Below are 26,784 nucleotides of genomic sequence, written 5' to 3'. Positions count from 1 at the left end.
GCACCTGACTAGAGGTCTTCTTGTACTACATAAAACTTTTCCATATCTTGATTAAAAATTTTTAAAATTCTTTGGTCCAGTTACATGCAGAATTGCCTTATGAGTCCTGTACAAGTTGTCACTGTGTGCATGTCAGGATATGTAGATCTCTGCGTATTACTGTGCTTGAGCACTTATTGCTGTGATGGAAGAAAGGCTGTTATGCCATGCCTTTTTTGCCTCATTCTTTGCTCTAAAATTGACCTTCAGGATTGTCAGGCCTCCGAGAAGGTGCTGAGTAAGAAGGATATACCTTTGCACATGGAGAACCAGATTAGGGAGCGTTTAAACTGGATGTGCATAAGTCTGTGGGCCTCCACAAGGTACATCTCTGAGCATGAAGATACTTGGCCATTGTAATTACATGGCCACTCTCTGTTATCTTTGAAAAGTAATGGTGATTGGAAGAGGTTCATGAAGACTGAAGGAAAGCAAATGCCCTTTGTATCTTTGAATAGGGCAAGAAAGAACATCTGGAGAACTGCAGGTTGGTCAGCCTCGCCTCAGTGCCTGGAAAGGTCATTAAATATCTGACCCTGGAAACCTTTTCCAAACACACAAAGGACAGAAGGGTGACCAGTAGTCAGTATATGTTTATGAGCTTACCTGCTTAAAATGCTGGCATGAAAGTCCTCTACAAGGTGACTGTCTTGGTGCATGTGGAGAAAGCAGTGTATGTTGTTTTGTTTCAGGTTTTTGACCTTGTCTTCCATAACATCTTCATAGACAGATGGGTAATGGATTAAGTAGTGAAGTGGATCAGAAGTGACTGAATGGCCTGTCCCAGAGGGTTGTGGTCAGTGGCACAAAGTACAGTTGGAGGCTAGTACACTAGCTATGTACCTAAGGGTCAATGTTGGGGCTAGTGCTGTCCCACATCTTCATTAATGACCTGGACGATGAGGGCAGAGTGTACCTTCAGCATGCTTAGAGATGATACAGAGCTGGAAGGGGTTGGCTGATAAATTAGAGGGCTGTGCTGCTGTTGAAACAGACCGTCACAGGCAGCATAGCAAGAAATGTCTTATGTTCAACACAGGGAGGTGCGAAGTAATGCATCTGGAGCCATCTGCAGATAAGCCCCTGCACTAAATCAGTCCCAGGAGTCCTGGTAGACAGCTGTTGATGCACCAACAACGTACCCTTATGACAGAAACAGCAAACAGCCTCCTGGGCTGCATTAGGAAGAGTGCTGCCAGCAGATTGAGGGAAGTGCTCCTTTTCCTCTGCACAACACTGTTAAGGATGGTCAAACACAGTAGCACAGAGATATTGTGGAGTCTCACTTCTTGGAGATCTTAAGATCTGATTAGGGCACAGTTACGAGCAATTGGCTCTAGTCAACCCTGTTTGAGCAGATGGGTTTGGACCAGATGATCTGGAGAGATCTTTTCCAACCTAATAATTGGTGCAGTGGTTCTGTATATTCCTTTTTCTACGCTCCATTCCTTCAAATAAACAAGATCTATGCCATGCTTGAGAATACTGTTACATGGTGTGACTTATCAGTATGTTGGAAACTGAGCCCTGAACCTTATAACATAACTAATTATCTGAAATTAACTTCCAGTAAACAGTTACAGTTTGAAAATTGGAATATGTGGAGTAGTCTTTGGGAGAACAGAAGGAGTTTTGCCCTTTGACAGAAATGTAATTTTTAATTCTTTGATTCTGTCCCAAGTTTGTAGAAATGTCTTTTTTCCAGAAGAATGTTTTTAATTGCAATATTTCTTTCAGAAGCAATTTCTTTCTTCTTTCCCAAGACGTTTGGCTTGAACATGAGTTTCCTATCCCAGGAGATGACCTTTATAAATTCCAGTTCTAATGAAATAACTTATTTAAAATAGATCTCTTCCATAATGTGTTTTCTGCTTTTAAAGTCTAAGGAGTAAGCTTCAAAGGGTTTTCTAGAAATTGTGTTTTCTGAAAAATCTTGGTGGTTCAGATCAGTGTTGGAAATGTGTAGTGCTGGAAACATACACTGATGGTAAATAGAAGTGCCTTCTTGGTGTTTGTTTGTAAGTGGTTCTTTCTGATTCTCGGGTTCAGTATCCGTCTTGCTCAGCTGTTTGTTCCCAGGCTGAGTTGCACAGCTCCAAAGCTTTTATTTTGTGCGCCAACCACTCAGGAATGAAGCAAATCACTGCTTTCCTAGCTCAGCTATGCAATTATATTTAATGGGGAAAAGTCATTTACGTGTCTGTCTAATAATTCAGAAAAGCTGCCATTAAGGGATGATCAGTCAGTGTAATCCCTTAGATTTTACTGCGTGCTTACGTATAGGTTTATACAAAACTGTTTACTATTTTCTGTTTGAAGAAATAAAAACTTGGTGGCACTGTAATGACATTTGGAGATAAATTATCTTTTGCATTTTATGGCATTTATAGTGTTGCATTTTGTGGCTGTCTGTGCACACAGTGTATTGTACTTACATGGTGGATTTTTTGTTTATTGGTTTGTTTTTAAGAAAGTTTGCATTTCTTAAAAGAGAAGTCTGTTTTCTATTAATTACATGGAACAGCAAATGGGAAGAGAAGAAAACACATGCAGGATATTGCTACTGAGCATGACTATTCAGGTCTGATGACATAAGGAGCAGACTGCTACTTGTGTTCTGATTTTCTTGGAAAGTGAGGATAGCCATGGAGAAGTGATGTCATTCCGCATGCATGAAGACCACTGTTGAGCTGGAAACTCTAGTAGTGGAAGAAGGAGTAGAGGATTTTCAGTGTCCTTACGTGTGCTACTAAAATAGTTAAGATAATGAAAAATGCAGTCCTTACTGCAGAATGGTCATTAAAGATGCTTGATCCCAGTATTACATTGTACTTATTATCCTCCCTGAGGAGCTGGAAGTCTTTCATTTGAAACAATGCAAAATCTATTTCCCTGAATACTGCTGTTGATTCTGGAGCTGCTCCCACCCACTGTGTTCATTTTGTCCAGGAGCAATGGGAGGCGGGTGGCATTTTGCTAGCATCACTTTGAAAGGCATGGAAAACTTAATACCTGTTTTAGCAGGCAAGGAAGAAGTGTTTCTGTCCTTGGCTGAGCGTGCAGTCTTCAGGAGCAAAAGAAAATTATATGTTATTCCTCTTTTAACTGGTTGATGTGTAGCTTTTTTATTTTCTGATGCTGGCTGTTACTTGCAAGTGCTTTCTCTCTTCCTCCCTCATCCACCCCCCAGCCCAAACCTGGAGGGCAGCCCAGTGGGATGTCGTATGGGAAACAGCAATAGTGTTTTCCCCACGGGAGCCGCTTGCAGTTAAGCTCACTGATCCCAGTGTCACATGACTCGCAACACACGGAGCAGATTGACGTCCGGCACACACACTCCAACTCTTTGGATAGCCAAAAAAAAAAAAAAAAGATGAAGAGGGGGTGGGAGTGAGGAGGGAGGTTCCCTTGCTTTTCCCCAGCACTATTAATTCCGGCTGGAGCTTGTTTGCCGCGAGCTTGTTTCATGGCAGTAACGAAGAAGCAGTGCTTACCCAGTAGCTCGGTGCTCTCAATGAGGTCAAGCTGGATCAAAGGCAAAGCTCCTGTGGAAACGCCTGCTGTAAGTTCTGCTTTTTCCACAGCCTCTCCAAATGAAACGTCGCCTCGACAACAGAGCCGGGCTTTCGTGTTTTATGTCTCCCCTGACTGATAGTTTTGTGTGAGGTTGTCGGGTTTATGTTGATTGAACTTGTCAATAAGGCATCAGCTGCTGTGTGCTTTGGGAGGAAAGGGATTATTGTTCTGTCTTTTTATTTTCTGAGGGAGTGGGAAGAGGAAAGTGTGGTTTTGTTCTTTTGAAAAGCTTTAAGCTGTTGGGGTTACAGCTCACTAGATCTTGTTTTATGTAAGCGACGTGTTCTACTGCCTTAAATAAAGTAATTGCAGGGTGTCTTTTAATTGTCCTTGGATCTCACCAAATACATATTCTTTTGCAACTAGTTACCTAACATGTATTTAATTAAAAAGAAAAAGAAAGTGGAAAGGGCTTAATTAAAATCTTGAAAAGGTGCAGCAACTAAATTTCAGCAACATCCTTCTTACACCAGCTGCTCACCTGCGGGGTCGCTAACGTGATATTCAGAAGTACTTCCTTTGAAACCCAATTCTGTGCATCAGCTTTTTTTAATGAAACTTTCACTTGCAGAGACTTTCAGTGAGCTGAAAATGTTCTCCTTCTACGCAGCAAGCTCACTGTTTCTGTGGGAATGTGCTGCTGAGCATGAAGGAATGCTAACTTCTGCGGGTGCTGTTGGCACATTTGCAGCATGGGCTTCATGGGGAATAATGCAATTCTGGGCTGTAAATTTTTTGACTACATAACCCATCTTTCATTTAAAAAAAATAAGAAAATAAAAATCTGGAAGGCTTGCAAAGTGGATTGAACAAAACTACTAGCACCTGTTTGAGTTAGTGTGGTTAATATATTGTAAAACCCTAAGGGAAATAGTATCACAAATCATGGTCTCTATATGCTGTCAAGTTCCTTTTGAAGGGAGGCGGCTTGATGTCTTATGAGCTTCAGCTGGCGTGTCTGCAAAATGGGCAGCATTGCCCCTGTTACACTGGGAAGCAGCGTAATGTTGCAGATGTCAAGGATTCATGGCATTGCCCTACCTTCAGTCATCTCTCTCTCTCTTTTTCTTTCCCTAGGATGTATATAGTTTCTTTATCTTCTTCAGTTAATAGTATGGACTATAGTGGCCAATGGGTGCTGGTTGATGTTCTATTTGAGGCTTGCTTAGGTATCTAACTTTAGAACTGGGATAAAAGAATGGGGAAAAGAAGGTGTTAAATCTGATCGTACAACATCTGGGTGATACATGAATATGTGCTGAAGATACATGTGCAACAAACTTGGGAAGGCTTATTTGCATTTGTGTACTTCTGATTATTAAATAGTTTAACATGCTGTTACTTAACATGCTGTGATATTCTATTTTTTGTTTTGCCTGACATCTGAATGCAAAATAGATAAGAATATAATGTGTAAATTAGCGTCTGATACTTAATACTGGTGCTCAAATGAAAGGATCAAGATACTCTGCGAACCCATCACTGGCTTTTTATTCGCACATTTCTTTTTCAACAGCTTGTCTTTTGTTCCCTTGAACAGCTTCATTTTAAATGTATGTAGTAGAGAAAATAATTTTTGTCATTTTGGATGGTGATTTTTCTTTTCATTTCAGCGGTCAACATCTGAGTTGATCTTAGTTGAAGATGAAGCGACGGATACAGAAGATAATGAAGAGGAAGATTTAGGAGTCATGGAGGATCAACGTAGTGTAATTCTCCATCTCATCTCTCAACTCAAACTTGGCATGGACCTTACCAGGGTATGGGCACAGTATCTTTTTCCTAATGTGTTTTTGTGTGTGTGCGCGCGTGCTTGACCCAATAGACAAAGATGTTTACCTCTTCATAAAAGGGTGGTTCTGGACAGCTGTGGGCTCCTATTGTCTGCTAGACAGGTTTTCACATGAAAGACATTGTTAGGGGGAAAAAAATGGATTTAGAATTTTTGTTTTAAGAAATTTTTCTTAATTTTTTTACAAATCCTACAAAACAACTGTATATATCCCACATGTGTATTAAGTCAGAGTGCATCAAGCATGCGAGGAGCCATAGTGTCAGTTTTAAGGAGATCTGTGCTTGAGTTACTGCTTTGTGGATTGAATCCCTTTTAATTACTTGGCAGCTTCAATTAATTAAAAAAAGAAAAAAGTAATGGTAAACAGGACAGTCTTCAGCGTATCATAATGCATGTCTGTGCTCAGCAGCTCAGCAGATTGACATTCTGTACATCCTCCTGGCTTTGGAGCCAGTATTGTCATGAGCTTATCCATACAGATGTGAACAGAGAAGTTATGGTTACTGAGAGATTTCCCATAAGTAGCTATGAAGTAGCTGTGCAGGAGATTATTTTCACGGGCATTTGTGTATTTTGAAGAGTTGCATCTGCTTTCCTTTTAATCTTATGTATTAATCAAAATCTATTTTTACTGTTTTGTACAAACTAAGATTTTCTCAATGTAGTCTTCTCTGCTTCTTCTAAAACAATTGACACTATTTATAAATACTTATATTTTTAAGACTGAGCAATCCCATGATCTGTTCCTAAGTATAGCTATTGAATAACTACTGGGAAGTTAATGTTTTTTTCTAAAGAGGACAAATTTTCCATCAGTTAATTTGTTCATAATTTATACTTGTCACTTCTTAGTATGTCTGGTGTTACATACAGTTCATTTTTATTTTGTTTCTCTGTCATTCAATCATTAATAGCCCTTCCTCTTTTCTGTTTTGGTTGGCTGTGGCTGCTGGAATCTGTGATGTTTATACTAGACTAAGATTCCTTATCTATTAGTTTTGTGTGCATTATAACATTCTGTCTTACCTGAGTAAGACTTTTCTTTCTGATTCCTGGTGTCATCTTTTTGTCTTCAGAGGCAAAAATCCCAGATGCACCATTGATGTAAATAAATTTCTGTAAATAAGAGAAGTGTAGACATGTATATGAAAAGTATGTAGGTAAATGAATATGATAACCTATTTCTTATGCAACGTTCTTGGAGCATGGTTTTTGAGGGTAGCAATGAGTATCATCAGATCTGTGCTATGGCAGAATGTTTGTGTGCATGAATGTGTGTATAATGCCTACAACCTGAAAAGAAGAGCAGGCATATGGCAGAGTTAGATCTCTCTCGTGTGTGTGTGATGCATGGCTACACATATGATGAGTATTGATGAGACGTGCCACATGTGCACATCACTTTTCTGACCATTTTAAGGATTAAAATAAAAAATTACAGGACAGCTGGCTGCTTTTTTTTTTTCTTGTTTTTTATTAACTTTGCTAACTGACATGAGGCCCTCAGGGCCACAGACGTGTGACAATAAAGCTCAGTTCGTTGGCTGTGCCGCTTACTGTTCATTATTCCTGTGGAAGTCAGATTTCAGATAGCCTTGGTGCTGGTCAGCTTCTGCTGGAAGTGCTTCTGACACAGTAGTTGCTAACATCAGAGGATATTTTTGTATGTTTGCATTTTCCTCTGCCGTCTTCCCTAGGGTTGTTTCTTTATTTATTTTTTTTATGAGCTAGGGACTGTAGGATGAGGTGCATGTGAACAAACAGTTCTTCTGAGCCCTTGCTGACTTTTGGTTCTGGATGTGTAATCATTATCTTCTTGCATCACGTCAGAGGAAACAACATTACATTAGTGCTGGCCTTGCCTGCAGTGCCACGAGTCTCCTGCAGTGATAATAGCCACATTTAGCGTCGTAGAGGTGTTTCACTTTTGAAACGTGTCATGCTGCCATGCCTTTTAATGAAGAATTAAACAGTAAAACATCGCTGTGAAATAAAAACCCCACAATGAAGAATCAAATCTGCATGGGGATTTGCTAGAACAGACTAAGCCCTGTGGTGGCTAAATGGACTTCAGCAGCTGCTGAGAGATGGGTGAGCAGTTTGTGGTGGCAGAGCACAACACAGCACCGATGCCTTGGACTGTTTCCAGACTTCATATTTCGCTTAAAGTTGGCATTTATGGGGAGGAGAAGAAGAAAAGATAGAAAAACAAAAGGAAAATCCTGTCACACTTATAAATTGTTTATTATTTGGGCTTTTCAAAAACAAAAAACAGTACCAGAAATCTCTTCTGGCCTAATAAATGTGTTGGCAAATGGCATCTGATGGGTTGAAATTAGTGCTAACAGTTTGTAGAGATGGGTGATTGCTCACCCCATTCCCTTACCTTCCATATGCATTGTAACTGTACTGAAAAACAAGGGGCTGCTGTTCAGAGTAGAAGTGTTACTGGTAGTTTTGCAGACTATCAGCCTGTTGTAAATTAGTTCTGCAGTTTGTTCACAACGTCTTATGGTTTAAAATTGCAAGATGAATTCATATTGTAATTAAAAACATAAGTGGGTGGAAAAGACCCTTATTTTACTCCCACAACAATGCAGATGACCGTAGAAGGCTTTTGTCTCTCTAAGGTAGTGGAAATCCCAGCTTGGGGTGTGCTGGTCAGGTTTCTGAAAGAGTGGGTTGCAGTGCTGACACCCATCTTTTGCCTCCCAGTAAATCATGGAAATGGTGATCAGTATCTTTATTTGTAAGAACTTATGCTGTAACTTTCTCAGTTGCATTCAGATCTGATTAAATATGTTGAATTCAAATCCTCTTTTTAACATCAAGGGAAAGGGAAGGATATCAGTTAAACAACTTGCTTTTCGTAGGGAGACCAAGAGTGGAAGTCAGCATTTGAGTGCACCATCAGACAATTCTTTGCTTCAGACTTTGGCAATTTGATATTTATTCTGGAGAGATTCCACTGTCTGTTTAGTTGTCATGACAGCTTTTCCTCATAGGAAAATATGGGATAGCGTTGACCTAATGTAATTTAAAAAATGAGCAAAAAAAAAATATAAAAATGCTGATGTAGTCCAAAAAAAAACCAAAACACAACATACATAGTAATTGTATTTTGCTAGACTGAGTTCTGTTTGGCTGCAGAAGAGTCCAAAAACTCACTTGTTTAAAAGATAGAGTAGTAGCAGAAGTGCATGGCAATCCTGTGCTGGCAAGAAAAATGCAGTGTACCTTCCAAACTTGTTTGTATGTGTTTGGTTTTTTTGTTTTTTTATTTGGTCCTGAGGAAATCAAGAAGGGATGAGTTATAAACAAAAAATTCTTGGTGTGATTTTCTGACTCTGTTAGAGGGTGATGGTGTTGCATGCTGAAGATTCCAGGCAATGAGATTACTTCACAAGGGGCAGTGTTTTCTAGATATTTTTGTAAACCACTAGAGCTTTGTAAGCTTTGAAACTCAGTTTTCATATGTACTTACGCCTCCTTTTGAGGAAACAATTTAATTACTCTGTTTGGCAAAGGATCCTTACCTGCTACAGTTGAGGGTGCATTTTCCATTGTAGGTCGGGCTTTCAAAGCAAGATCTTGTGAGCTGGCTTCCAAATTTCAAATTGATTACTGAAACTGAATAACAAAAATGTCCAGTTTTTCATAATGTCTCTTTAGTGACTGTGTTAGCATGGCTGTGTTAAGCATATAATGTGAAGCAACTGGTGTCCGAGAGAGTGGGTGTGAGGCTGTGTTTTCAGGCAAGCCAACAGGATGAAACCACAACAGTCTTAATGTTGTATCATCAGATTTGCATGATCTTAAGCATAGCCCATTGCTTCCTTTTCTTCTCCTCCATTTGTGCTAATAAAGGTCACTCTTAGAGTGGACCAGTTGGACATGAAGAGAGATGCAGTGCTTTTTATTCAGATGAGTTTCCCTGCCCTTTTCTATTCTATACAGTGATAGCAACTGCTGGCATTTCTAGGCAGCAGTGGTAGGCTTTTTCTGTGTTACTGGCTGTTTCCCTTTTGGTACCCTGGTCTTTTAGTGTACAATTCATATTAAAATGAGATTCTGTCACTACTGCTGAATTAAGTTTTTAAAGATGATATCAGAAAACGAGTATTTGGTCAGAATGAGAATGTTGCAAGGAAAAGGGAGTTGTTTCAAGAGCTAAAAATACTGTAAGAAGATCTCTTTCTACTTTTACTTCCAGATTTTAACCTTTCAAAAGCAATGTCCTCAGCTACTTCTCCACCCATCACAGAACCACAGGGCACTGAGGATGGTATTTGGCACTCAGTAGATTACCATGAATAGTGTAAAGTTAAGGTCTTGGCATCTTTCGGGGACTGATTAGTTTAGTAATAGAAACTGTGTAGAGTCCTCAAATGTTACAGAGTCTGAGGAATATTGCAGAGAGAACTTCACTTGATTTATGTCTAAACCTGTAAAAATATTAGCCTAAGAATGACTGTATTATTTATACTCACACGTGCACAGAAGGAGAGAGAAAATGAGCATGCATGTTACCAAATGGAGCAGCGATCTGGTTTTGTTTTGTGGGGGTATGATGACTTACTGTGAAGAATTAAGATTGTTTGAGCCATCATGAAGAGAATTTTTTTTTCACACTTGCGAGTTTTCTTTAGAAAGAACTAAGTTGTGAATAGAAGTTTGATGGCTTCTGTTCCATTATCCATGGGATGCATAGGTCTGAACTGTGCTTTGGTTCCATGTATGAGATGAAAGGGCAGAGCAAATGTATTTGTCTGAAAAGTGATTTTCTGCGTGTTCTGAATAACCCTCCCTTTTGGGGAAGGGAACAAGTAAATATGGAGGAGAGTTAAAAAGGGAAGAGGAAGTGAGCTGGAAGAGGAAAGCTGAAGAGCTGCTTTAATAGAGGATGGCAGTAGTTCTGTAATTGGCATCACCAACCCATTTGACTCCAGAGGGATATCTGTGCCAGAAATCCCTTGTTGGCTGCACAGCAGTGAGCTCTGAGCTTCCCTGAACAAGGTATGGAGGGCAGGGGGAAGAGGGAATGTGGAAAAATGGAGAGAAATAAATTATTCTAAGTCACTCCAAGAAGTTATATTGAAAACTTCCAACAAAGCATTGTTCCTAAGTGGGGGGCATTGGTGACATCTGTGCTGCCAGATGAGCCATTTGAGATCGTGCCCAATTCACTCGGGACGGCTGCCTGCCGTGCAGCCTGACTCACACTCAATCCCAGCATCCCTCTAGGCCACATGGGCCTCTCTAGTCCCAGGACACTGATGTAACAGCTTGTGCACTTCTTGTTTGTTTCAACTTGGGTGAAATAAGGTAGAGGCATGCAGTGGCTTCCTGCAGTCATGTGGGGGGGGGTGAAGTGGAAGAGGAGTGCTGCATGCTCTGGGGTGACTGGAGAATGGAGTGGGAAGGTCAGGGGGATACAGTGACGGGGTATGGCAGGCATAGTCCAACCTGAAGCATTTTCCTGCCTTAGAACCTCTTGGGAAAGGCCTCTGGAGTGATTTTATCCTTGGAAACCCACTCAAGATTTACCTTGGGTTGGATCTTGTTAGCCTAGTTGGAAGGGACTAAAAGGGAACAGAGTTACATACGCATGCACAGCGGGTGGCCGGGGACCTGGAGTGAAACTGGGAGCCCAGGTGCTTGAGGTACTGTATAGCTGTGCACATTATATTGTCCATCACTTAGATTAGGATGCATATGTTTATGTACAAAACCCATCTTTTTAATGGTTTGGGAAGGTGTGCTTTTGTTTTAGAGTCATAATCAGTTGGGTCTGTTGATGTTAGAACTAAATCAATTTACATCAGAGTTTGGTTTTTTTTCTGCCTTGTGAGCCAGGAGAGCAATGAGAACAATGGTTTGTTTATTAACTAAGAGGAGAGGAAAAGGAGAATTTCCATGTGATTGGAACAGCACATCCCTGTTGCATGAGCTACTGTTGAGAATCATAATGAAATAGGAAGCAGCCAGCGCAGCTATCAACACTGCTGCTTTTTCCTTTACCCATTATATACACTGCAGAGGAAGGGAAATTGCTGTTACAGAGGGGAGGAAAATACATTATCATGAAAGTTGGCTAGGCCAGAATTGCAGCTGTCTTAACTGTTTTCCCCCCCTACCCCTCGCTGTAGTATGATCATGGGGAAATCATATCTGCCTTTGTCTGCTTTGCATACAGGTAGTGCTTCCAACATTTATTTTGGAGAAAAGATCCCTGCTGGAGATGTATGCAAATTTCATGGCCCATCCAGACCTGTTTTTGTCAATTGCAGCTGGAGCCACTCCTGAGGAAAGAATTATCTGCTTTGTGGAGTATTATCTAACAGCTTTTCATGAAGGCCGAAAGGGAGCGGTTGCCAAGAAGCCCTATAACCCTATAATTGGTGAAACGTTTCATTGCTCATGGGATGTGCCTAAAGATAAAGTGAAACCATTCAGAACTAACGGTGCCTCTGCGGTTTCTAAGGACCCAGCCAAGGAGTCTGGCCAGGACCAGTCCATGTGCTACAAGCTGAGGTTTGTGGCTGAACAAGTGTCCCATCATCCACCGGTATCTTGCTTTTACTGTGAGTGCAAGGAGAAGAAAATGTGTGTGAACGCTCACGTATGGACCAAAAGCAAGTTTATGGGCATGTCAATAGGTGTTTCTATGGTAGGTGAAGGTAAGAAATGTGACTTTATTTTATTTCTTGAGCTAATGTTATTAGAGTCAAAACAACAGGAATGTATATTTATATGCGGTGGTTAATTATATCTGAAATATGGAATCATGGAATCACCAAGGTTGGAAAAGACCTCATCTTGTCCAACCATCTACCTACCATCAGTATTTCCCCACTAAACCATGTCCCTTAGTACATCCAACATGCTTCTTAGTCACCTCCAGGGATGGTGACTCAACCACCTTCCTGGGCAGCCTTTTTCAGTTCCTGACAGCTCTTTCAGGGAAGAAATTTTTCCTAATATATGGTCCTATGTTAAGCTGCAGTAGCAATTGACTGAGGACAGTATATTTTGTAAGAACGGCTTTAGTTTTCTTGTTCACTTTTAAAGTAATATCCAATTAGATATTGGAGATTTACAAGTGGAGCGAAGAAATAAGAAAGGAAAAGCATTTGTATTTAAGCTCAACATTCCTTTCTCATAGTTTCAATAAAGAATCATGGCTTCTGTAGTGCTTGCTATAGTAGTGTATTGTCTCAAGCTTTGTGATAAGCCAAATAATTGAGGTATTAATCACAATTTGCTATTTCATATGTGCGCATTCAGCTTTGTGATAAACTGTTGCTGAATAGGAATTCAGAAAAGCAGGGAGTCAACGAATTATTAATGTGTGATATGAACTGATAAACACACCTGTATCCATCTTGTTACTGACTGCTAATTTATTAATTTAATGTTTCAAAACAGTTTAGTCCCTCTTGATATTGGAGGGTAATCTCTGTCTGTGGTATTTATTCCTTTTTGTTAACTAGCTTCTAGGCAGTGCCCTTAATAGGAAATCTTAGAAACACCAGAACAACTTAGAGTAATTGTTTATTTTTGCCATTATGCTAAATAATATCAACGTTGAAGATAGTAACAAAAGAGGGTGAGGACAACCATTTGGGGTGCCGAAATACCCTGATATTTGAGAGCAGACAGATATGTTCTGTTGTTCCTGCTGGAAGTAAGCAGCAAAGTCAAACAATAGACATGGCTGCAGTAGCTTCTTTCCTGATGTCAATATATTCACTTTTCATACCTGAACCTTGAAACTTGTTTGCTGTTGGATCTGATATTGTGGTAGTTGTGATAGTTGAAGCCTATAATTGTGCTGCTGTTTTCTTTTTCCAGAGATTTCGTTATTTTAATATGGGGTGGAGAGTCAGAAGGGAAGCAGGTCCTTTTGTCCATCTCCTTATTGTCCTACTTACAGGCCAAGTCTTTGGTTTCACTTGTCACATTTTTCTGGTACATATACTAGTCTGATACTGTTTTCTGAGTGAAGGGAGCCATTTAGTAGAATTACAATCAAAAGCAAAGCCTTTTTAGCAGTGAGAAAATTTCTTTTTCTTGCCGCTAGCATACAGCTCCCTGGGATTGGGGGTGTCTACTGTGGGGATTATTTAAGACTTCAAAGTCCTGATGTGTCCCAGTTTTGAGAGAGAAAAGGGTATAGGAATTAACTGCTTCCCCACTCCAATGATTGTTTAGTGTGCATTTGTGAGAATAAATTTCCTTCCTATGTGATCCCAGAGAGGTGCCATCAGTGGAAGCATTCTTTGGGGATCATCTGTAGTGACAAACCCTTTTAGTGTAAGGTTTACCACAGTCTTTATGATGAACATTTGTGGAAGAAGTTTGGGGTTACCAATTTATAGCTGTCATTCATCTTTTTTGTTCACATAAGCAATGCAGAAGCATGTGGACTCATGGTGACAGCAATTCTTTGAAGTGATAGGGAAACGCCAGTGCAGCCCAGGCATTTCTGTTGTGTGTGGAGAACCAGCAATAAGCAGCAGGAAATTGTACCAGCGAATCTTTTTTATAATCTGAGAACAGACAGCTCAAATCTGGCATCCTCTATTGAAAATGTTTGCTTGCTGTGTGGTTTCTTCACTCAAGACTATACTTTGTTCCAATATAGATTTTTTTTCTTTTATTTTAGTCCCAGGGAGGTCTTCCTGATACAGTTGGTGCATAGATTTGTCAAGCTGTGCAAAAATGAAAAGCTGCTGCAGGCTTCTCTTTATCATGTCTTACATAAGTACAAATTCTGTGTTAGATTGAGGTCAGCATGAAAGCTGGGGAATATGTTGCTGAACCAATAAAAAGTAGCCACTGGGCTTATGGTGTGGAAGTCTGTGTTTGTATTTACATGTTTGGTGGAGCAGAGCCCAACAATTTTTTTACATGAAACATCATTTGGAGGGTTCTTGATATTTTAGGACAATGTACACATTGCTGCATTTCAAATGGAGGTTGTTGTCTAGAAAAAAGTAGATGATGAAAAGGCACATTATTACTCAAAAATTATAGAAAAAGGTAGTTGAAAGAGGTAGAAACTAAAGCTAGCTACCAGGAGGGGCTTTCTGACTGTAAGGTTGGCTACAGGATTGTATAGTCTTACTATTAGAAGCTGTTAAAACGTGATGGATGAAGTTTCTTGGGAGTGATTTAAATATGGCTGCTTCTGGGGAAAGGCAGATTGACATCTCATGAATCATTGAAATCCCTATTTGGTGTCTTTTTGTGCTTCTTTTTTTTGTTACTCCATACTGAGTGACCTAACTAATCATGTCATGTTCATACTTTTTTTTTTCTGTCCTCTTTTTTTTTTAAATTTTCATTATGAGCATTCAGCTTTTTTTCCTTGCTCTTGCAGGGTATGTATTCAGTGATGTTGATGCGTATTTAAGATAACCTATCAAGTTCACTTCTGTACATGTAGATGCCTTTGAATATTTGCTAGATTAGTTTGGATTCTAGATTCTGAAAAGGCAATTTTCTTGACTTGCCATCTGTGTATGTCCTTTCTGAGATGATATCCAGATCATTCTGGTGCTCATATGGCAGTTTCATTACCTTGTGTATTCATTCAACACTGCTTGATGTATGTGGGGAAGAAAAATCCTTCCCCACAGAGCAGCAGAGAAGCAATCTGCTGAATTCACATAATGTAGTGGTAGCAGTGACTATCTTACTCTACTTAAGGTATTTAACAGAATCCTTTTGTTTACCCTCTGACTTTGTTGTGACCTTAGCATTGAATGCAAATATGTGTGGTGTATGTGGAAGCTATCTCCTGAAGGTTGTTTTTTTTTTTTGTGGGTATGTAGCCTTCAGACATCCGAGTTTTTGAATTGCACTTCACTATTTAGATAGGTAGTGTAGTACTGAATATTTGGACCTATATAGTGTAAGGAATATGCCGATAACATTTCCGTAGCTCTTTTGCAAAGTTTTGTTTTTAAAACTTGTCACAATGTCCTGAGATGTGCAGCACATACTGCTTTTTATGCCTTGCTGAAATAGGATGCAGCAGAGCTGCCAAGGCTTCTATAGGAAGTTAAATAATGAGGGGATTTGACAACAGTACGTTCTGTCATACAAATGTATTCAAATTGTGCAATTTTTAGTGTATGTTGCAACTCAGAGTTACTAAGATTTTCAACTATGATTTTTATTTATTAACTCCAGAGATGCAGAATGAGTAGACAGGCAATGCTGGAAGTCCATAACAGAGGCAGTTTTTTATGCTCGGCCTTCATCTTTGGTTATGAGAGCTCCAAATCTGGTTTGCTGAAGAGAATTCTTAGCTTCTTCACTGTATGACAAAAACGTTCTTCAGAGCAGCCAGAGCTGAGTTTCCCCCGGAGAAAGCAGAGTTAGAAGAGAGAGTATTTTGCATGTAAGAATTCACGTTGCATGCATAGTCCCTAATTCTGATTAATGTTAATTATGTACTAATGAGAGAGCGAGGGAGGGGAGGAGGGTGTAATGAATAGAATTGTATTAGGATTTAAATTAGCAGGGGATGGAAGAGTCAGAGTAAATATTTAATATGCTTTACATGGTCCAAGGAATCTTCGAACAGATTCTGATTGTAAGATAAGGGTATTCTGGTAGAAAACCTTCACTGTGTGCTCCTAATCTGTCTTTGGTTTTTGTTGCAAAGCAGCAAAATCCAACAGAAAGTGTTACCTTTGATTCACGAGTTAATTTGCAGCTCAAGCAGTTTAAGTGGTTTGCGTGTACAATCAAGTGGCTTAGTTACATCTTGGTTTTTTACTTCTTTTTTAAATGCTTTAAAAGCTCCTGAGATGCATGCTTTCAGAAATTATTTCTTAAAACTGAAATCAGCCCGGAAGAAGATTGATAGGTAGGGAAAGGCTCAGTGCTCTTTCCAGGATAAATACAAATGAAAGCAACAAGTGCTGCTTTGCTTATTTTTTTTCCATTCACATGTATGTATGTGCATCTGTTTGTGCATCTAACAAAGCATATCATTTCCCTTCCTGAGGCATTAGTGACTTGTTAATTCACCAGCTCTGCTCCATGCATCTGGAACTAACAAAATATTTCCCTACCATTAATTTTTTAAATTAATATTTTTTAGCCTAGTGCTGTCAGAACTTTCTGTATGACATGGTCCTCATTACTGAGTTTAGCAAATGCATCCAGCTTTTGGAAAACAAGCAGTGCAGAACAGCTTGCTAGAACATTTGAGACAAGGGCATCTTGTGTGAACTGTGGTGGCTGCTGATGGGCTGCATCCATGTGTGCTTCATCCCAGTGTGTAACTCACTCTCGTTTGTGCCCTGTTATGAATAATGCAGACTGTGAAGAACCAGTTAAATCAGGAAACTGCCCTCGGCCATTTATGACCCACATACCATTTGTTGTTCAGATTGATCTCCGAACAATCAGTGGGAAGCATTAAATTTCACATGCCTCTTCTGCAATTGTTGATCCAGAGTCTCCTCTGGGTATTCTGTCAATATGTGTTACTGGAAAATCAATTCACAAAGCTACAGCATCAGCGAGGGATGGGTAGCAGTCAAATGGGCAAAATGATATGCCACGAACATTGCTTCCTTTCATGTGGGCTGGGGAGGCATGGAAAGGAGCGTGTCTGTGAATGTGTTGCCTTAATCAAAGCAAGAGTAAATGGTGTTGAGGATATTTCAAGGGGAGATATCAAAATTCAGCGCTTGTTTACAAAAAATTCACTCTTCTCTATGGGATTTTGTTCTAATAATACGCTAGATTACTAAATCCACTTTTCTTCCCAGAGTGCTTATGTGATGCATTCTCCCTCTATAATAGCTGCCTATAAATACTTAACGATTTCTTGAAGGAATCTGCAGTTTCCAAAATCATTGTTTGATGAGAGAGGAGGAAACTTTAGTTTAAAAAAAAAAGAAAGGAGGGGGAGGAAAATCTTTTGATGACTTTTCGTGTGTATTTGTAACCATTTTTTAAAACTCAAAATATAAATCTCCCCTTACAGCTGGGGAGCAAGAGAAGAAACATAGCCCACAGGTGGCCTGCCTGAGTTTTTTGAAACTCAGTCACAATGAAATGACACTTAACAGCAGATGTTGAAAGTACGGAACCCATTTTAAAGTAACTGTTAGGTTTTCTTTTTAGTGCCTTTTAATTTCTCAAAGTTGGGGGGCTAAAACGTGAACTCCAATGGTGGTAGCAGTTATATCTGTTGTGTCTCAGCATCCCTTTGGCTTCTTCAAAAAGAGATGTGGCTGTTAGCTCAGGCCCAGGGGCGCAGCTGCAGTCCGTGTGCTGCTTCAGGCACATGAGGTTTTGCAGGTGGACTCTGCAAGTGTTGGAATGGGAAACTGGCAGTCACCTGTTGGTGCTGAAAGCAGTATCAAGTTGTGGATATTTCACATCTTTCCTTTGTTCTTCTTTAGGTTGTAATCGTTGAGCTGGAGCCATGTTTCAAGAGAGGTAGCACTTCATTAAGGAAATGTATTTATTGAGATGTTTAAGGAATTTAAGGAAAAAAAAAAAAAGTGAAGCTACTAAATGCTGGAAATGCTGTTAAACAAGCTGGTTCAATTTTTAATACATAACCTGCTGTGGTTGTTAAATATTTACACTGAAGGTCACCACTATTATTTGCCATTTACTTTTCAGTGTGCTTGGCACTGATCATTAGAACTCTGCATCCCTCCCATTCCTGCATGGAGAAGTAGAGCTATCGATCCCATCAGAGTGATGAAAGCAAACCTGTGCCAATGCAGTTTTGATCCTCTTGTGTCGGAGGAGGGTGCCTGGGCCCTGACAATTATAAGGCTGTGGGAAATGGGGAACTTCAGCATCCTTTTGCTGGCTGATGGGCTTGGATCTACAACCGGTAACAATTTTCCATTTGGAAGTTGTGCAACCGCAGACATTTAGCTTCCGTGTATTTGTAGCCATTATAGAGTCATAAAAGCAAAGAATCATATAGTATTCTGTGTTGAGATCCACGAGGACCATCGAGTGCAGTCCTGGCTGCACACAGCTTCTCCCAAAACCCAAACCCAGTGTCTGAGAGCACTGTCCAAATGCACCTTGAGCACGGCCCTGGGCAGGCTGTTCCATGCCCATCACCCTCTGGCACAGACCCTGTCCTTCACCCCCAGCTGCCCCTCCCCTCACACAGCTCCTTGCCATTCCCTCGGGCCCTGTTGCTGTCACACAGAGCAGAGCTCAGCGCTGCCCTGTGAGGAGCTGTAGGCTGCCATGAGGTCCAGTGAGTTCTGTGATAAGCGTAGCCTGCCTTTTAGGTAGAAATTCTTCCTGGTCTGCATCCAGGATGGATTATGTAGCTCAGCCTTCCTGCAAGGTGTTAAGCTTGCTTTTACTTACAGGAGTGGAACTGAGGATACCTGTGGCAAAATGTGTGTATGTTCCAGCTGTGTTCTGTCCATAGAGTGAGGTCAGGGTTCGGCACATGATACAAACAACTTGTGACTTGCTAAGGCAAAATGATGAAAGGTTATTTGATGGCATTTCTGTACTGGGCTCATGCTTTTGCACTCTCTGGATTTTTTGTGTCAGAGTTGCTGGAATAGACTGCTGGCTGCATTGCTGCTGGCTGGCTGCAGTTGCAGAGATCTTGAAACAGCTGCAGAAAGCAGTGAGATTACTGAAAAATGGGAACAGCAAGTTAGGAAGCTTCCTGTAACTGTTTTGTTCTAGCAGGTGGAGCTGGTATTTAAAATGATGACTCTCATAGAACACTGTACTTTTAAATCCTGAATGTCACTTAGGCTTGTGTTTTTGTACAGCATTAAGGGCACATTTTTATGTTGACAGTACTAGTGGTGTTTCTATTCGGTGCTTTTTCATCGTTACATTTCAGATCACTTTGCAAGATGTATCATTATTATCTTCAACAGATAGACAAACTAATAAATACATCTACTAATGCGTTGCAATTCTTCCCCTCTCCACCCCAGGGCGAGGTAAATTGGCTTATGCTCATCTTGTTGCTGAACTGTTCTATTACTTTATGTCAAGATAATTTTCCTGATATTTTCAGAGGTTTCTGGGGTCTAAGTACTTCTCATGATGGGTTATTTTTGTTCCCTGTTGTGAAAAAATATTTTCAAAATGTAATTTTGCCTTTAGCTAGGTATTGAATTGGATATAAAAGAGTGTAGAACTGTAATAAAAATAGACTACACGTAGTTAGCATTACCTAATTCTTTGAACAAGGTTTAAAGTGCTCTTTACCTGATTTTAGGTCTTATGTCCCATTCTTTGCCGTCTTAAAGACTGAAGTACAGCTGTTATGGAAATAGAGCTGTATCAGTAACCTTAAGGAAAGCTGATTTGATCTTCTCATCAGATATGGTACTAACTTTATGGGTCCAAATAATACACTATGGAAACTATGGCTGCTGCTTGTTTTGTTGTTAGAAACCATTACAGAATGAAATAGAGTTGGCAGCAATTTTCTCTGCATGGTAGAGCTTGGTGTCAGTGGGAACAGAGAAGTGACCTCCTACTGGTTATGTAAGACTTTTTGGGCACTTTGAAAGAAAGGAGCAAACTTCTAGGAAATTCCTAGGTTACCTTAAGCATGGTTCTTGGTTGCACCCAGCCAGGTCCAGCGAGAACCTTTTGTTCCCACCATCAAATTAGTCAGAAATAATTTAGTGGAGAGGAGCTGGCAGTACCCTCCTTCAAGCAAGTTTCATGTTGTGCCCTCTGTGGAAGTGCATTTTAATGACAATAATTGATCAGTGACTCTCAGGTCTTATCAGTGAGCTTTTACCATTTCTCTGTCAACCTCCTTATGTAGGTGTTCTCTACTTGCTGGAGCACGAAGAAGAATATGTTTTCACACTGCCCAGTGCCTATGCTCGATCGATACTTACCATCCCGTGGGTGGAGCTCGGAGGCAAAGTCAACATCAATTGTGCCAGGACTGGCTACTCTGCTACAGTCACATTCCACACCAAGCCCTTCTATGGAGGGAAAGTCCACAGGTAGGGAATTACTTTTGCTGACCTGCTATGAATTTCAAGGAAAGACTTAGTTGATCATCTCTTAGGTTCCTCTATTGCACCGCGCTGTAGATAGATATCTGAATTTCTTTCTGTATTAGTGTCTCAGGTGGATTAGAGCTTTAGAGCTCAGTTTATTGTAGTTGCACATTTCATACCATTTGACCAAATTAGATTAATATCTCTCATTGATCTCAAGTTACCTGTTTTATAACCTGTATACCTCTGCACAGTGCAGGATGAGAAAAAATATATACAGAAGAAGCAATGTTTCTGCCAAACCAGCTGCTGTTTCTGTGTTAGATGAGCTGATGCTGCAGGTGGAGCCAGCTTTTATTCCCCTAAGGAGTATGTCACTGCCCATAGTAGTAGCTCCACACTGAGAAGTCCCATTTCCGCACTGAAATTCTGGATGAAACTATTGCTCTTATGTCTTTGGTTCCCCTTTATGAGAGTGTCAGCAGTGTCAGGAAGAGCGATGCAAGATAGCTTGTATCTTACTTCCATGCGTAAGTTGGTGACCTGATAATTAAACACACAGCTCCTTTTCCTGTTCTGCTGCAGACTGTAGCCATTTCCATGGCTGTGCTGCCTGTTGGGAAGGTGTGCTTTTGCACGGTTGCCTCTGTTTAATTGCAGTTGATCTTATTATTCTTCTATATGTGTGCCAACCACTTCAACATTGTGCTCTGGCTAATAATTGACATGGGCTGTTTTGACAGGGCTTTTTCTAAAAGGGACAGATTAATTGGTGCCCATCAAAATGGGGAGGGCTGTGATAGTTTAATCATCTAAAAACTAAAGCAAATTTGCAGATTACTTGACACAACCTGCTGAAGCACACAGTGTGCTTGTTCGTACAGACACACACACAGGAAACTCCTTCCTGTTTTAGCTGGGTCTTTTGGAGAGCAGTTGAAAAACTGTTCCGTAGATGTAAGAACATGCTTGTAGCCTTAGCAGCAGTGCAGTGGTAATGCTTTCATACACTGATAATGAATGGTACCAGTTATTACTTTTTTTTTTTTCTTCTTGAATTAGGGTTACAGCTGAAGTGAAACATAATCCCACTAATACCATTGTATGCAAGGCACAGGGAGAATGGAATGGCACGCTGGAATTCACTTACAGCAATGGAGAAACCAAAGTGATTGACACTAGCAAACTGCCTGTTACCAAGAAGAAGATTAGACCAATAGCAAAACAAGGCCCGTTGGAATCAAGGTAAGGCAGAGTAATTACAGCATTCTGCTGCTGAATCCCAAGTGAGAAAACAGGATGGTGAAGCAACCTGCAGTTATCAACAGTGTGGTTCTAAAAACCCTTGCTTTCATTTAGCACGTTAATCTAGGTGCAAGTAGCTGAAGCCATGTATTGGCTCTTTGGTATACAGATGACACTGTAGTGATGTAAGCATGAGTTTTCTAGTGGGGAAAAATGCTCACATGCATTTTAATGAGCATTTGAAAATGGTAATGCAGTTTTTTATATATTTCTTGGATTGTAACACTGACAGCCAAATTAGTGAATTTATTGCAGGTAACTTTGCATCTTATAGTTCATGCTGGAACTGCACATTCTATGTATTTCATACATATACATGTAATATATGTGATATGTGTGTATATACAGAAATGTAAAATGTGATACAGTGCCACAGAAATACTCATGCAGGTGTTTCCAGGCTGTCAGAACTGATGTTATGTTCCTACTCTGATTTAGGTATATTAGAAAAAAACTTGTTCTGTTATTCTCCATCAATAACTGTTTTCACTTCAGAAAAATCAATATTTTTATTGAATTTAGGAGCATTTTATGAAACATTTTATTGGAGGATTTAAAAACACAAGTTGAACTTCATTTCATAATCTTTAAATATATTTCTTTATTGTAAGTGGTGTATCTTGAGGCATTGTGCAAGGTCAGATGTCATTTTTTGTACTTTCAAGACATATCTGTTTATCACAAACACATTTTTCCCTCTAGTTTAATAACAAGGAAAGGTTGTAGTAAATAATGAAAGCAGTAACTCTGCAGTGTATTTGTTGTATTTTTTGACACCGGTAAGCAAATTACAGCTACCTGGTGCTTCTGCAGGATATGCAGTTTATCAGATTGTCAACAAACTCACTTAAACACTCCTGGAAATATGTGGGAGTTGCAGTCAGTTTCTTAGTACATTTTGGGGCCAAGGTGCTGCTCAGTGAACACAGTGTGAGGAAGCATTTCATCTCAGTACTGGTGGAAAACAAATGTGCTTATGTACTGATAGTTATTGTTAACTGGAAATAAGTGCATAGACCTTGAAGGGCTTCTGACTATCAGTGTGTCAGCGCCTCTGTTAGGAAGCCTAGGAGCAGTCAGTGTCCTGGGTTAATGTTCTCTTGGCTTCTGTCTTACATTCCCATGTCATTCCAAAGCTGGCTGCAAAGACATGCAGAATAAATGCTTGTCATTTGGGGTAGGTCATCAGTAAAGGATTAGAACAGGAAATGGTAAAACCATTCAGCAATTTTGAGGAAAAACGGTCAGGTTGTGAAGAGTCAAGGAACAAAAGCTGCTGAGAAATGTGGTGGATTGCAGGGAACTGGGCTTCTGAAGATGTGGTCCACAAATGGTGTTGTAGTGGAAGCGGTGGTTCAGCACTGTGTGAGTTGTGGTGAGCACGGGCTCAACGCTGGTTGCACTGCTGCTGTAGCCCTATGCCTGCTTGGGGCACAGCGCTGACTGTCACGTGTGCTCCTTTCCCATCACACAGGCACCTCTGGCAGCACGTCACCAATTCTCTGAAGGAAGGCAACATTGATGCGGCAACGGAACACAAACACCACCTTGAAGAGAGGCAGCGAGCAGAGGAGAGGCAGCGGGCAGCTCTTACAACCCCATGGAAGCCAAAATATTTCGCCAAAGAGGTACTGCATTATGTTTTCTTTTTTTAAGACCAGTAGCATCTTTGTGCAGATGAGTGCTTGTGCAGATGGACCTTTGTGGTTTTACCATGGGCTAGTGTTCTTATGTATCACTGACCATTTTATTCTTAGTAGAATCTGGCTTTTAGAGAGAAGCAATAGTTTGTTTCATGTTTATTATGTATGTTTGTTTGCTTTTGTTCAATTAGACTGAATTTAACACTGAATTTTTGGTATCTTGTGGCAGGCACCTAAAGCTTTGCTTTTTACCTTGAAATCTGAAGGTAGATTTGCAGATGTTCTGCGCTCACCTTTCCTGATAATCTTGTTCTTAGCATGGCAAGGTGAACATGCTCTTAGGGACATTTGCCCAATGTAAGTAAGCAGCCTTGGGATTCATCTGCTCAGAATGAGATAGATTTTACAAAGTTCATCTTTGTTCTCCCTTAGAGAAGTGGGGAAGGGGAAATAAGATGTACTGAGAGAATCATTACACAAATGTGTTTAAGTTAGTTAGCGTGTGCAGTTATTTAAACCAGTAGTTCAGCTGCTGCATCTTCCCTTTGCTTTTTTCCCCCTTGGGAATTTTCTTCTATTCTGCAAAAATTACCTGTAAGTTCATTAAGCACAGAGTTTGCAGAGAACAGGGATGGTTTCTAGTGTCGATTGGTGGTGTTTTAGCTTTGATGTGGATGTATGCAGATGCATTATGAATAAATCTTGTTTGTAACCTGTCCCTAATTTTCTTACAGGGAGATGGTTGGCAATACTTGAATCCTCTCTGGAAGAGCCTTTGACAAGATGCAGGAATTGTCTTATAACCTTACCTTAAAGGCATTATAAAGACACAGTATATAACTTGTAAAATGTCACTGAGTAGGTCTCGTTATCAGAAGATACAAATGAGAAGCTATATACTGTGAACAGTGCATCTCAAATAGCCACAAGCTCAAGGTGATTCAGGAGCCATTTGATGCGTATGGATACACAGACACACACACGTGTACGATATACACACATACAGACACACAGTATGCATGTGTGTTTGTGTGTGTGTTACTTACACTGCACATAAACAAAGTATAAACACTAATGGTGATTTAAAGACCTTATCCTTTAAACCTTAGGGCACAGAACTCTGGCTGCCATCAACTGGGGTTCCCGAGTTGCGTGCTTGCAGGATCAGGCCCTGTGCTAGTATTTAAAAACCACTTTTTTATTAGTACTGGTTAAGGTTTTCTATTTTTCACTTTTGCCAAAAATGTTTTGCACTTGAAACGTGATGTCACTTAATGGCAGTCATTCCGTTCCAGCAGTCACGGGGTAACTCACTTTGACGTGTGAATGATGCGTTGACAGCGCTCTTTGGGATGCTGATTTGAGAGCGTGTTTCTGTCACTTGCGGTGTGAATTTTCTGCTCTTACAAGAAGTAGCAATACCTTCTCAAGAACGTTGTTGGCACTAACCCGGCGTGTCCTCACTGTTTCGTTTGTTCCTACTTCAGAAGTTTCACAGGTCTCTGGTCGCTCCTAGCCAGCTGCTTTTGGTCTTGCTGTGTGATGTTTTTTGGCCGTTGTCATGCCGATGCGTTTGGTTACATGTTTTGCTAAATCCCTCCTGGCAGATAGAGCTGAGGTCTTCAAACTTGCCTCAGCTTCCCTGCCCTCCCAGTCTGTGTCTGAGGAGCCCCAGTTCACAGCCCTGCCTTTAAAATCAAACTGCTGCTGATGCATTTGTGCAGAAATGCCAGGCTGTGAGTTGGGTGCGGCTGCTGCAGTGGGTCTGAGCCTCCCGAGCTGCCCATGCCCACTGCTGCTGTGGAGTCAGAGCCCCTCAGTCCTTGGTCAGGTAGAGCTGTACCTTCATTTTTTTTGCTTGTGATCGCTTTGAATGCTTCCTCGTGGGAGGAGATAAGAAGCCTTTTCAGATGAATGATTTTCTGATGTCCAAGTAATGATTTAGTAAATTACTACACTGAAACAAGAACTTTATTAATGAAATGAATGAAATGGGATGTAACTTGTTTTGTAAAATAAAAGAGTAAACAATCCTGCAGCTTGATCTTGCTTTGTAAGATAACCACTGTGACACAAAGAATGTGGATTCTATACGTTTCTTAAACCTTCATTGCTTTTTAGTTTGTGTTCGTTACGAGTGAAGGTGTGTTTTCGAGAGGAGTGACAGCAAACAGATGTAAGACGTGCTGACTTCTGCTCAGTGCTGTTCTAACAGCACTCTGCGAAGAAACCCCTCTGTTTCTCACCCCCTGGCATGGGGCCTGTCTTGCTGTAGTGTGGATTATGTTGTGCCTTTTGTCTGCTTTATTAACAGGATGACTTTTGCTTTGCACCTATTACGCTAATACATTTAGGTCAAAGTGTTGCTTATATCTGTTGTTGTATGTTGTGCATTTTATTATGCTTTATTTTTTGCTGGATATTAAAATCTCTTGAGTAACTCGTGGCCATACAGAGGTGTGTGTGCAAGGAAACATCAGTTCACTGGATATAACTCTTGATAAGTCTTCCCAGGCTGAACTTTAGAACCCTGTGTAGTGAAGTGTGGCCTTTCTCTCATGAATGTTATTTGTCTGCTTGGATATACTTTCTTTTTTTGCATGTTAGAAAGATTCATGTTATGAGTGATTTAAATACTATTTCTTAAGAAAAATGTGGACCGAATGAGCTTAGTTTTGTAACTGGTGTTTTTTTTTTTAAAGAAATATCTTATTTTTAGCTATAGTCAGTGTTTCTCTGTAACCACCACAGTGATGCAGTTGTGGTAATCACTGAATACCACCACCAGGTATCGTCAGGAAAATGCATTCCTTACCACCTGCCGGCAGTCTGCCCGTCACGGTTCTGCTCTTGTTTCAGGTTAGTCTGATAAGTAACTAGAGCGATCAGTGCAGTTTGTAGCATCATCACAAAGACCACTCTAAATGCAGAATTAAACAAATGGAACATTTTCCCAGAACCTTGGACTGTCACACACTCACTGAAAATCACCATTGGAAACTTCTTTGTGAGGTTCCAGCCCCTGCTAGGAGAAGAGCAGAGCTTTCATGGCTTTGATGGCATCGCTGTCGCAGCTGCAGAGATACTGTAGTCATTCTTAGGACATTTGAGTAACTTTATGCTTGTAATTCAGTGAAGGTTTTTTTCTGTCTGCATGGTTGGTTGGTGGTGCATATTGAGAACATTCCACTTGTGCTCTGATAAATGTCTCTTGATGCTGAGTCCCCAGGTACCATCACTTTTCCCAACTAACTTGGGAGAGACAAACATTAAAGTTTCTTATTTAAAGATCCCATCAGCAGGAGATTTCAGAACGATGTTCAGAAGTGTCATTTTACTTTTCTGATGGTTATGTGTTCAGTACATTTTACAGGACCGAAAACTTAAGTATTCCTAAGCCTTATTCTGTGAGGTGTTCCAGTAG

The 26,784-nt window shown here is 40.4% G+C and overlaps 1 protein-coding gene across 2 annotated transcripts in view; it reads left to right on the top strand.

The window, feature by feature from the left end:
- Nucleotides 1–25,398, top strand: part of OSBPL10 (oxysterol binding protein like 10) — a 98,259-nt gene extending 72,861 nt beyond the window's left edge. For both annotated transcript variants that reach the window (XM_048950644.1, XM_048950645.1), the window contains exons 7-12: nt 5,229–5,375; nt 11,607–12,090; nt 20,229–20,415; nt 21,475–21,657; nt 23,192–23,345; nt 24,095–25,398. In XM_048950644.1, the coding sequence (XP_048806601.1) occupies nt 5,229–5,375; nt 11,607–12,090; nt 20,229–20,415; nt 21,475–21,657; nt 23,192–23,345; nt 24,095–24,139 (1,200 nt within the window). In that variant the 3' untranslated portion in view covers nt 24,140–25,398. The remainder of the gene's footprint in view (nt 1–5,228; nt 5,376–11,606; nt 12,091–20,228; nt 20,416–21,474; nt 21,658–23,191; nt 23,346–24,094) is intronic.
- Nucleotides 25,399–26,784: the final 1,386 nt, after the last annotated feature.

Source organism: Lagopus muta, chromosome 7 (genome assembly GCF_023343835.1).
Source record: "Lagopus muta isolate bLagMut1 chromosome 7, bLagMut1 primary, whole genome shotgun sequence".
Lineage (NCBI taxonomy): Eukaryota > Metazoa > Chordata > Aves > Galliformes > Phasianidae > Lagopus > Lagopus muta.
The sequence above is the reverse complement of the archived record's forward strand: the minus strand, read 5'-3'. Positions and strand labels throughout refer to the sequence as shown.